At 37.6% G+C, this 13535-nt stretch overlaps 1 protein-coding gene across 1 annotated transcript in view; it reads left to right on the plus strand.

The window, feature by feature from the left end:
• The window catches only part of KIF25 (kinesin family member 25), a 72029-nt gene that overhangs the window by 6881 nt on the left and 51613 nt on the right, over positions 1-13535 (plus strand). The window contains exons 3-4 of the mRNA XM_084624840.1: positions 9222-9344; positions 11317-11455. Coding sequence (XP_084480966.1) covers positions 9222-9344; positions 11317-11455 — 262 coding nt within the window. The remainder of the gene's footprint in view (positions 1-9221; positions 9345-11316; positions 11456-13535) is intronic.

Below are 13535 nucleotides of genomic sequence, written 5' to 3' on the forward strand. Positions count from 1 at the left end.
ATCTTCCTGTGGGGTAAGCTTTCAAAGGATGGGGGCACAGCCTCACTTTTTATGAGCACAAATTTTTGCTGGAAAAATTTTCACACTTTCTTTAATTGCAGGTGCAAATCAAGTAGTCAGACATGCAAATACTAGAATACTTGCCTGTAATTTCATGCCTTCAAAAATGAACTGAGGGAGTAAACATGCACACCAAATTTGAGCACTTTCACACTGAAATACCTGATTTCTGCTTGCAGTTGAACTGGATGTGCAAAATGTAGGTGCAAATTTTGAGGGGGCAGTTTACACCCACAAAAAGGAGGCCACTCTTTTCAAATATTTGGCCATAAATTGGTTTCAGGAACCTGCATTTTATAATTAATGGGCTTATCAAAGATGCTCTATTGAGTGTCTTCATGATATTTGTGTACATACGTGTCTTGTGTTGGAGGGAGTAAAACTAAATGTCATATAAGCAGTTGGAAAAGCCTAGCTATGGCTAAACTAATCCACTTTGTTTCATCATACTGCTGATCAGAAGGGACAACTATTTCTGGAGCAATTACTGAAATAATGAACAGTCCTCATAAATAATATTTTGCCTCTTCAAAGCTGGGTCTTCAGAGATTAAAAGAAATTTGAGAAGTTGTTTTTTGAGCAAGACCAGGACTGGCTGTGTGGATTAGAGGTAATAGTGACCGTCAGTTGAGAAATTCTAATCCAGGCTGAGTCATTAAATCGCTGTGTGACCTCAGGAAAGCCACTTGCCCTCACCGTGTCTTGGTTAACTCTGCTGGATGAAATTGGATTTAACTAAAAAAATAAGAAGTTCTGACTGCAAGCCAGATGGTGCATCTGAGATGACTTTTGCTGGGTACACAAAAGAATACTGTATTTTATTTCATCAAAATATATTTCAATTTTTTTTTTGGTAGCATTTAGTGAAGATATTCTTAGGAATTTGAACTGACCTTTTGATCTCAAGCATACAATATGGAGATTATTCTAGATAGTAAGATGCATCAGAGGGCAGAATGTGTCTTGTAAACAAAATACCCTCCTCCAGAGCCAAAGCCAGTATGAGGACTCGTCTACATGGTGTTTAGTCTGCACAAAGAATTTTATATTTTAGTTTGCACTCGTGTGTCATGCATTAACTGGCTCATGTGGCCCTTGCTGGCTCACACTGGAAGTTCACTGGTGTGCATTAATGCAGTCCTGTTTCAAACAGTACTATATTAACGTGCACTGGGGAACTTTTAGTGTGTGCCAGCAGAGTCTGTGCAAGTCAGTTAGTGCAGGACATGCTAACAAAGACTAAAATTGATACCCCTCTTCTGTGAACTAAACATTATGTAGACAAGACTGAGTTTTTCAGTATTCTGCCTGTAGAGCTGATCAAGCAGGCAGTCTGTCACAAATCTAGTCATTGCTGCTAGAAAAATCCATTCCAGAGTTTCTCTTGTTAATTGCCAAATATATTGCAAGGCTGGAGCAGATAAAGGTATATGGAGAGCACCCTGATTGCACCACAAGCAGGAGGAATCATTGCCAAATGGTTCGTGTCAATCAAAATATCTTTTTACTTAACTCTCTTAACAGCAGTGCAGGTACAAAGCTATGTATAGAAAAATATAATGTAATCTGTGGTCACGGGTGGTTTCAGCATTTTCATGATAAACTTCAGATCCTTTCCTCCTCGTAAAGTTTAGGGAAGGGACCGCTATTCGGTCTTACAACCTTGAATAGCATTCCCATTTTTCCCCACTTTACTTTTTCTTCCCCTAATCTGAAAGCCCCCAGTAGAGCTGGTGCAAATGTTTAAACCCTCATGGAAATTTTCAGGGAAAATGAAAGATTTTTTTTTGAGGTTTTCATTGAAATTTTCCATGGGAAATTTTGAGTTTTCAGTGGTTTTGGCTGAAAACTATCAGATTTTTGCCAAAAATGGGAGTTGTAGTGCTTAATGGGAGTAGCAGCTTGTTCTTTGTGCCCATTGTCCTCTGTGGACCAGGATCGTCAGCTGGACTACAGCTCCCATGATGCATCAGAGTCTCCCTTATTTGGTGAGGGGAAGCTGTGCAACATGGAGTCCCTGGTTGTGGTGCATTATGAGAGAGCAATGCCCATTTTTGGCCAAGGTCTTTTGAGGAAAAAAGGAATTTTTTTGCAGAAAGCGGATACTTTCCACGAAAAACGTTGTTTTACTGAAACCCCAGCCCTACCCCCATGTCACTTTTACTCTTTGACTGGACTCTTAAGAAACCATGAGTGCCACTCCTTTGAGTTAAATGTTGGCCTGTCCAGTGCACTGGCCCAGAGGCATAAGGGGGTGCAAGCTCCCTTGTGCCAGCTGTCTGCATCATAGGCAGCAACATGGGAGGAGAAGTGGGCTTTGCAAAGTGGTTACTGACCCTCTTTTGCTCAGGTGGTTGGGTTGGGGGTATAGTGACACCTCCACTCCCACCCTGTACTAGCCAGCACAGAGGAACGTCTATACTGGATATAGATTTGGTGAAGTTTGCTCCCTCCTGGGAGCAGTGGGATAACCAGGAGGAAGGTTGTGGCTCTCTGAGCCACAGGACTGTCTACACACATTCTTGTGCTGGGTTTAAATAAGCAGGTTTAGTTAAACCATGGACCCTTGTGAGTGAACACACTTATATCACCTTAAACCTGTTTGTATTGGTTTCTTTTGCTCCACAAATAAATTGATACAAACGAGATTTAAATCACTTTAAGGGTGTCTACCTTCATAGCACATTGATTTAACCAAATTGGCTAAAAATCACACAGTATGCTGCCCTTTATCTGCCCCTTACTTAGGACTTGGTGGTGAAGGGGGACTTAAACTACCCAAACATCTGTTGGGAAAATAACACAGCAGGGCACAGATTGTCCAATAAATTCTTGGAATGTATTGGAGACAGTTTTTTATTTCAGAAGGTGAAGAAAACCACCAGAGGAGAAGCTAGATTTGATTTTGACAAGTAGGGTGGAGCTGGTTGAGAATTTGAAAATGGAAGGCAACTTCGGTGAAAGTGATCATGAAATGATAGAGTTCATGATTCTGAGGATGGTAGGAGGGAAAACTACACAATAGAGAAAATGGATTTCAAGAAGGCAGACTTTAGCAAACTCAGGGAGTTGGCAGGTAACATCCCTTGGGAATCAAGTCTAAGGGGAAAAACATTTCAAGAGATTTGGCAGTTTTTCAAAGAGACATTATTAAGGGCACAAGAGTAAATTATCCCACTGTGTACAAAAGATAGGAAATATGGCAAGAGACCACCCTGGCTTAACCCAGATCTTCAATGATCTGAAACTCAAAAAAGAATCCTACAAAAAGTGGAAACTAGGTCAAATTACAAAGGGTAAATATAAACAAACACCAGTATTTAGGGACAAAATTAGAAAGGCCAAGGCACAAAATGAGGTTGAAGTAGCTAGATACATAAAGGGTAATAAGAAAACATTCTACAAATACATTAGAAGCAAGAGAAAGACCAAGGACAGGGTAGGCCCCTTACTCAACGAGGGGAGGAAACCATAATGAAAAATGCGAAAATGGAAAAGTGCTACATGATTATTATTATTTTCAGTTTTTATCAGAAAGGTTAGTAGGAATTGGATGTCTAACATAGTGAATGCCAGTGAAAATGAAGGTACGATCAGAGGCTAAAATAGGGAAAGAACAAATTAAAAATTACTTAGACAAGTTAAATGTTTTTAAGTCAACAGGGCTTGATGAAATACATCATAGAATACTCAAGGAGCTGACTGAAGAGATATCTGAGCCATTAGAAATTATCTTCAAAAAGTCATGGAAGACAGGAGATATTCCAGAGGCCTGGAATAAGGCAAATACCAAGCCAATCTATAAAAGGGGGAATAAGGACAACCTAGGGAATTACAGACCAGTCAGCTTAACTTCAGTACCAGGAAAGATAATAGAGCAAATAGTTAAGCAATCAATTTGCAGACAACTAGAAGATAATAAGGTGATAAGTAGCAGTCAGCATGGATTTGTCAAGAACAAATCCTGTCAAGCCAACCTAATAGTTTTCTTTGACAGGGTAACAAGCCTTGTGGATAGGGGAAAAGCGCAGATATGGTATATCTTGACTTTAGTAAGACTTTTGAGACTGTGACTTATCACCTTCTCATAAACAAACTTGGGAAATGCAACCTAGATGGAGCTACTATAAGGTGGGTGCATAAAGGGTTGGAAAACCATTCCCAGAGAATAGTTATCAGTGGTTCACAGTCAAGCTGGAAGAGCACTTCAAGTGAGGTCCCTCAGAAATCAGTTCTGGATCAAGTTCTGTTCAATATCTTCATCAATGACTTAGATAAAGGCACAGCGAGTACATTTATAAAGTTTGCGGACAATACCAAGCTAGGAGGGGTTGCAAATGATCTGGATAAACTGGAGAAATGATCTGAAATAAATAGGATTACATTCAATAAAGACAAATGCAAAGTACTCCACTTAGGAAGGAATAATCAGTTGCACACATACAAAATGGGAAATGACTGCCTAGGAAGGAGTACTGCAGAAAGGGATCTGGGGGGTCATAGTGGATCACAAGCTAAATATGAGTCAACAGTGTAACACTGCTACAAAAAAAGCAAACATCATTTTGGGATATATTAATGGGAGTGTTGTAAGCAAGACACAAAAAGTAATTCGTCCCCTCTATTCTGCGCTGATTAGGCCTCAACTGGAGTATTGTTTCCAGTTCTGGATGCCATATTTCAGGAAAGAGGTGGACAAATTGGGGAAAGTCCAGAGAAGAAAAACAAAAATGATTAGGTACTGTTTTTTAGACCTTTATGAGGGAAGACTGAAAAAATTGGGCTTATTTAGTCTGGAGAAAAGAAGGCTGAGGGAGGGGACATGATAATGGTTTTCAAGTACATAAAAGGTTATTACAAGGAGGAGGGAGAAAAATTGTTCTCTTTAACCTCTGAGGACAGCACAAAGCAATGGGCTTAAATTGCAGCAAGGGCAGTTTAGATTGGACATTAGGAAAAACTTCCTAACTGTTAGTGGTTAAGCACTGGAATAAATTGCCTAGGGAGGTTGTGGAATCTCCATCATTGGAGATTTTTAAGAGCAGGTTAGACAAACACCTGTCAGGGATGGGCTAGATAATACTTAGTCCTGCTTTGAGTGTAGGGGACTGGACTAGAAGACCTTTCGGGGTCCCTTCCAGTCCTATGAAAAAGCCACAGTTTAGTTCTCTGTGTTTTTTCCTAATCAATCGTGTTTTTAATAACCTTACTATTTTGCCAGCATGCACTGGAGGGGTCATTTTTGAATAGCAGAAAAAATGTAGTTCTCTTCCACTAAAAAACAAAACGAAATAAACATTTCTTCTAAATATTTCTTATTTTTGCTTGAAAATATACATGAAGGGATATGCTCAGATAGAAAAAATATTTTAAAAAGTTCGTTCTTTACCGGTATTGTTAATAATATCTTAAATTATTAAAACTTAAAATTTAAAAACTGCGTATTACTTTATTTTATTACTTCATGCAGTTTGCTTTTGTTTGCCTCCTACTAGGGCCCTGATCCTCCAGTTACTTCCATGAGGACACCTAGGTCTGCAAGCATGAATCTACTGCTGCCAGGTTTTGGACAATGCAAGTAAACTGGTCAGTTTCTCTTCTATTTGTAGTCAGTTTTACTTTCAGCTTCTCCTGGGTAACACAATCCTACAAATTCTGGGTGGCAAACACTTCAGGGGAATGATAAATCAAAAGAGGAAACTGTTTGCATAGAAAAGGTCATGAGAGTATTTCTAATAAATGTAAAACCTGAAAGTGAAATTGAATAGAAGCTGACTATAAAGAAAAAGTGAAACTGACCAAACTATTTTTATTGTCCATCCTGAGAAAAATAGAAAAAATAAAACAAGCAGAATTATACAGCAAAAAATAAATTAAATGTTTGAAATGCTCTTAATTTTAATAACCTCAAACATTCTGAATAACATAGCCCCAAATCTTGCAAAGACTTATTCATGTGCTTAATTTTGTACATGAGTAGTCCCATTTACTTCAGTAGGACTATATATGTGCATTAAGTGAAACGCATGCATAAGTCTTTGCAAAAATGGCACCTGAGAGATTTGAATCTTGGGAGTCCTTTTATAAAATAGACTAAAAGAAAAAATTCCATGTGATCAGTATATAGGAGCTGTCACAATTTCTGGCTAATCAAGTCTATCATAAAAAATATGAATTTATAAAATGGCTTTTGTGCATCCCATAGACAATCATGCAGCTTTCATTCTACTATATTTCTAGTGTCCGGTAGCCTTTTTCAAAAAGTTCTGACCTGCAGTACTTTAGCTAATGCTTAAAAACTGGATGACTTTCAGATCAAAAATACCTTTGTGAGTATCCTTTTAAATATCAACGTAGAAAGATTTGTGCTGAGATATGGAGGAATGAAGATTTTCTCCTGGGGTATTTCTGAGCTGGAGTTTTATGTTTACCTGCAGTTTTGAGAACTCTCAAGAGAGCAGTCAACCCTTCAAAATGCAGGAGAATCTCTCTCTGCCTCCCATAGTACTTGTTGCTCCCAATTGTTTACATGTAAAAAGAGTAATTGATTACAGTGATTTGAGAGTACTAAATAAATATGAAAATTTAGTTGATCCTCTGTTCCAGCAGTTGTCAAACTGTGGTCCATGGAGCCCTTACAGAGGGTGGAAAGCTGGTTAGTCACATGAGCCCAGATTCTTAAAGGTATTTAGGCACTGAATGCCCATTGGAGTTAGGAACCTTAATACCTTTGAGGATTTGAGCTGTTAGTGCTTTTTCTTCTCCTTGTTGCCAGTTATTAAATTTCATCAAAATAAGATTTTTTTAAAAATTACATATTTTCCTGCCTTCCTTTGTCGTGTAAGCAATTGTTGTAGCTGCTCCAGGAATGTTATGTGTTTGTGTGGATCCTCCTATTTCATTATTGCAATCCTGAATAGGAGGAGGAGTTCTGCTCTAGAAGATAATTTTGCTATTAATATGTGGTCCATACTATGAAAAAGTTTTGAGAACCTCACCCTGCTTGGATAAAAGATTTTTTTGGAGAGCATAAATCATTCTTATTTATGTTTTTGTTTTGTTTTGACAACAGAAGTTCACTGAGTATCATGTTGCTCTTGTTGTCTTCCATGTGTCAGCTGTAATTGAATCTTTGGTTCCACCATAACTGTCATGGCAAATTAACTGAATTAAATCAATCCACTGTCTCATTGGTTTTAGTTCTTTATTTTTACTAGAAGTCGTATTATTGCACTCTATCCTGCTATCTTAATTTAAACTACTGGGAACTTCAGCCACAACTCATTTATAGATTGAATTAACTGGAAAGCAAGTTCCATGGTAGATAGAAGTGTACTCTAGAAATAAGAAAAAAGAGTACAAATACTAGTTAAGAATTGAAAGGTGTCAAAAGGTTATGGGGGGGAATTGGAATAAGACATATTAGCTAGCTTTAGTGGTGCCATGAATGCTTGTAAACAAGTGTGATGACTGAAAAGTGATTTGTTTTTTTATATTATTCAGGATATTGCTCTGCAGAATTTCACAAGTTCTCCTCTGCATAGATTTCATTTTGTAGTGATCTTCAATATAACAAAGGGTTATCATTTCAGTTCAGTTACAAAATCCATTTTTTTCTTCTTAGTTTCCCATAATTTGGGCATAAAAATTGCTTTTGGATTAAGTTTACACTTTAGATTTTCAATGTTAATTTTTCTATACATCCTAAAAAAATTGGTTTGGCCACTTTAAACTGAGGGCCTAGTGTACCATTGTATTATTTGATGTTTACATGAATGTCACTCCACTGATTTCAGTGAAGTTCTGGTGGTGTAAAACTGGAGTATCACAGTGGTAAATCAAGGTCTCAGTACTTAATTAAATTGCTTCACTAAAAATAGGTTTCAGAGTAACAGCCGTGTTAGTCTGTATTCGCAAAAAGAAAAGGAGTACTTGTGGCACCTTAGAGACTAACCAATTTATTTGAGCATGAGCTTTCGTGAGCTACAGCTCACTTCATCGGATGCATACCGTGGAAACTGCAGCAGACTTTATATACACACAGAGAATATGAAACAATACCTCCTCCCACCCCACTGTCCTGCTTGTAATAGCTTATCTAAAGTGATCATCAGGTTGGGCCATTTCCAGCACAAATCCAGGTTTTCTCACCCTCCACCCCCCCCCCACAAATTCACTCTCCTGCTGGTGATAGCCCATTTGGATGGATGGATGGATGGATGGATGGTGATAGCCCATTTGGATGGGCTATCACCAGCAGGAGAGTGAATTTGTGGCGGGGGGGTGGAGGGTAAGAAAACCTGGATTTGTGCTGGAAATGGCCCAACCTGATGATCACTTTAGATAAGCTATTACCAGCAGGACAGTGGGGTGGGAGGAGGTATTGTTTCATATTCTCTGTGTGTATATAAAGTCTGCTGCAGTTTCCACGGTATGCATCCGATGAAGTGAGCTGTAGCTCACGAAAGCTCATGCTCAAATAAATTGGTTAGTCTCTAAGGTGCCACAAGTACTCCTTTTCTTTTTTCAATAAAAATGAAAATCCAAGAGAAATATAATCCAATATAAAACACAACTGAAATAATAGTAGGAAGGTGTTTATAGTGACATAAGCCTGGCAATTCAGATAGTAGGCTGAAACACCTTCTTTAACCTATTCCATTGTGCCTATGGATTTCAGAACATATTGTATGATTTTTAATGTCATCTGCTAATTGACAAACCCTGCAATAATTAGCCCTCTTGTTTGGGATTAGAAAAGGAGCATTACAACCTTCACTCCCATTTTTTAGTTTTAGTTTTATTTGGTTAAGGTCTTTAATATTACATTTTCATAGTTTGAAGGAAAACTATTATAAAATTTGGTGACTTGTGTTAACTTTTTTTTTTTTTTACATAAAGCTGATGAAGCATTGTCTTTTTTTTCCATAATGGATAAAAAATAATCTTATTTGGTTATTTTTTAAAATATGGTTTTCAAAGACTGATCTTCTTTCACTACTGCAAATATGAAATATACTGTATTAAGAGATGGCATTTGGGTGCCTGTGTTCTAGTCCCTGGCTGGTGCTAATGTTGAAATCTCCTATGTTAGACCAAAACATACACTTACAGAGTTGTGAATCTTCAAAGTGACATTCTCCGTTTGTTTTTTTTAACAGTTTCGAGGGTTGATTGGAAGAGACACTAATGAAGTGGCACAGCTTAACTTTGTTCATGACAAGCAACAGAACTTGTGTAGAAGCACGAGCTCCATTATAATCCAGGTTTATGGAGCAATACAGGTAAAGAATCTTAGTAATAATGCAGAGATACTCAGTGCACCGAAGCAGTCAAAAATATGTTAAAAAAGAAACAGTCCGTTCTAAGTCTAAGACAGTATGCTAATAATTTCTGAAAGATAAGCCTGATCCTAAAAACCTCTGCATGTGACGCTCCTATCAACTTCATCAGCAGTTCCCCACATGAAGGGCTTGTGGGAACAGACCCATGAGCAGTCTATTTATATTTTATTGGTTAGTGTATGTTTGTTTTACAGTACCTAAAACATTTTCAAGGCAATGAAAACACTAGAGCTGTCCACCCAATTGTATTAAAATGTGTTATACCTCTGTTAAAAGGTACTGACTGCAAACAGGCTGTAAAGCTGTGGGTTTCTCTCAAGGACACTTGCAGATGTCAGCTTTTTTAGAGGAACATGAGTCTCTAAGTTGATGCCTAAAAGCTTGTATAAAAGGAGTGCATCTGAACTGTCTTTGAAAGAGAAATAACAGAAAAGAGGACTGTGGTGTTTTATAAATGAAGTGTGCTAATCATTAGAATGACGCTTCATAGAAAATCTTGTAATACTATTTTTAATTTTAGGTTAGATAGAATGGCAGAGCTGATTGGGATGCAACACATTTGGACTGTGATGGCTTTCTATCAACAAGGAGATAAATACATTACAAGAGGCAAAAGCTGTCCAGATACAATTCTAAATTACCTGTATTCCTAGAATTGTCACTGAAAAACACTGGTTTTCTTACCCTGTTGTGTTCTGTAGCTTTTCGGAGGTAAAGCTGCAGTAGATTTTATTTTTTTAACCTTCAGTACAAAGTCTTACCATTAAAAATTAGTCAAGTAATTAATTCACAGTGAAAGGCTGACTATGTAGTACTAGTAATATCAAAGCGCCACAGAGTAATACTCAGCACTTTCTCATCTTCAGAGGGCCTTAGAAAGTGTTAACCATCACCACACCTCTGCGAGGTAAATCATTATTAATCCCATTTTACAGATTGGCTAAGTGCCTTGTTGAAGAGCCTAGAAGGAGATTTCCTGGCTCCTAGTCTTACAGTCAGACCACACTTCTCTCTTGCATTTAATTTATTTTTACTTATTTCAATTTTTGACTGTCAGTCTAAGATGCTCTTGGTGTTAATGTATTTTAATAATAAAAAACATTATATCCCACACTATAAAGGAATCTGATTTTTGTAAAATGCATCTTCTTTCATATCAGAAGAAGTGGCAAATTCTAGAAAAATTTGAGGAGCTAGGTATGTAGCTACTGAACAAAGTATGTAAAATGTGCAAAGTAAGAATATAGTAATAACTAATTATTTATTTTAAGTATTTATTATAAAAATTATTATAAATTATAAATTTTATTTATTATAAAATTATTATAAATTTATTATAAAAATTATTTATTTTTATTTTGGGGGGGGTGTGATAGCTCAGTGGTTTGAGCATTGGCCTGCTAAACCCAGGGTTGTGAGTTCAGTCCTTGAGGGGGCCATTTAGGGATCTGGGGCAAAAATTGGGGATTGGTCCTGCTTTGAGCAGGGGGTTGGGCTAGATGACCTCCTGAGGTCCCTTCCAACCCTGATAGTCTATGATTCTATGATTCTATGAAGTATGTGTATTTAAAATTACTTGTATATGTGATTCATAAGCATGTACATTACGCACTGTTAAAGTGTCTTGGTTTTAGTTAACAAAATTAAAAAAGATACTTTCTTCCACATTTAGGGCTTAATGCAGTGATGGTCTGAGCACTTGCTATGAAATTTCCTGCGGAAGTCAGTTGGAAATGAGATGACTTAGCATCTTGCAAAATCAGTCCTTAAATTAAACCCATTCATTATGTGAAATATAAACGTTCTTCTTGGTTGTGATACCTGACAATAGTTATTTGCATTATGGATATTTTACCATCCAACTGCTATTTTTACATCTTTTTTAAGATGATGTTTTCTGCTTATTGCATAGAGACTTAAGCGAGACCTGAAGAACCTCCATGCATTTGCTCTTGAGCTTTCAAGAGACTTTCAACATCAGTACAAGAATTCTCTTTACCAAGTTTTGACTGCTGTCCAAAAGATCCAGCTGCAGAATGAAGCTCTGCAAAGTAAGACTCACCGCATTTATGTTTCAGACGTGTAACATTAACATTACATTTCTTTCATGTGTTTTGTTTGATTTTGACACGGGTGTCACTTAAAATTTGGGGTCGTTTTTTGGGGTTTTTTTTTCATTTAGGCTTCTAGATCGTGGGCTTTCCTTAAGCAGGTACTACCAAAAATATTTGTGTAATCAAATATTTTCACAAGGCAGCATGCCTTACAATAGTTTGGATCGATTTTTTTGGTGCTGATTGCAGCTTCTACTCGAGTGCCAAGTTGGCCCCGTTCTAACATTTTAATGTGAAATTTTCAGGCTTGTTATCTTGATTGTTATGGAATAGTAAAATAAAAAATGTGTTTCCTGAGCTGGAACTTTGTACTTTTGACTGTACCAGGGAAAATCTCAGGAGAGTTCAGCCTTCTCAGAATAATGTCAGAAAATAGGGCAAACTGGATTTTTAAATTTTTCGTATGTTTTAGGGAGAAAATATACTTCTTAATTAAAAAACAGACACACACAAGGTACTGTGTAAAATGACACTATAAAGACTACGTTTTCAAAACTCAGTGCCTATGTTTGACTTGCAAAACATGTATAAATGCAAAGCATGTACTTGTCTGCACAAACACTCTGTGTATGTGTAACTCAGGCACTAAGGCATTGATTCTGCAATTGGAGCCTCCAGTCTGGACTCCTGCATATGTTCAGAATTCATTGACTTCAGTGGGACCCCACACAGGCATAAGGGTCTTTGCTAGCGGATCTGATAGCAGGCTTGGGGACCAGAGTTTTGAAAATGTAACCGTCAACATCTGATTTAATTTATCCAAAATGCAGGAATAAAAAGTAAAAACCAAAATTTGTGGGCCACTCAGCAACTCGCAATGCTATCCCCAGGTATTGCAACATATGAGAAACAATTGTCCATTTTTATACTGCAAAAATCAGTTAGGTCTGGGTCTTATTTGTCTCAACGGTGGATTATTTACGTAATGGAATCAAGCAGAATGCACAGTGGCAAGTGTGTGCCAGATTAGTCAGACAGGTGGATTAAACAAAGATTATGTACTCTGCATGGGTTTAGAATGTTCCACTGCCAAGATGAAGAAAACAATTAAACAGACCACCTTTGATACGGTAGCAGAGAACAAAGTAAAAAAGAACCAGGATTTTAAGTTGAATGCTCCAATTTATCGGGCTGTGGGGGGCAGTTATCCCATAAACAAATACAGTGTTGTAAGCTAGTTTTTAAAATATTCTTTATAGGTCCCACAGAATCCTCTGGTCTGTTCTAGTCTTGCTGTTGAAATCCCTTAATGCATCAGTCTGTGATGTCACAGCTGTGGAATAGCATATTGGTGCTTGGGTGATTTCTATGTGTTCTTAACCTATATTTTTCAGTTCCTTATAGTAATTTATTACTTATAATATCATGTACCTGGAAATATAAAATATTAATGTTCTGAATTAGGCCACAGTCTTGCATTGTAATCTGTGTGGGCGCAGCCACTGATTTCAGTGGAGCTGTGTGTGAATGTAGCAGTTCCATCCACCTGGATCAAAATGCAGGACTTGGACCTTATGTAACAGTGACATTTACAAGGATGTCAAGAGGTGGTGAGCTATTAACTCATGGGAAATATTTTTAAGTGTAACACTTACATAAATGTTAATAATGGTAAATAGTAAAGATATACGGCGAGGCCCAGCATTAGCACAGAAAATATTCTCGTAGGATAAATTTGGGTTTGAAGGACTCAAAATGACTGACCAAATGCACACAAATTCTAAAAAGAAAAGGAGTACTTGTGGCACCTTAGAGACTAACCAATTTATTAGAGCATAAGCTTTCGTGAGCTACAGCTCACTTCCTCAGATGCATATCGTGGAAACTGCAGCAGGCTTTATATATACACAGAGAATATGAAACAATACCTACTCCCACCCCACTGTCCTGCTGGTAATAGCTTATCTAAAGTGATCATCAGGTGGGCCATTTCCAGCACAAATCCAGGTTTTCTCACCCTCCACCCCCCCACACAAATTCACTCTCCTGCTGGTGATAGCCCATCCAAATGAATAAC

This window comes from Lepidochelys olivacea (assembly GCF_965140295.1).
Source record: "Lepidochelys olivacea isolate rLepOli2 genome assembly, chromosome: 3".
Taxonomy (NCBI): domain Eukaryota; kingdom Metazoa; phylum Chordata; order Testudines; family Cheloniidae; genus Lepidochelys; species Lepidochelys olivacea.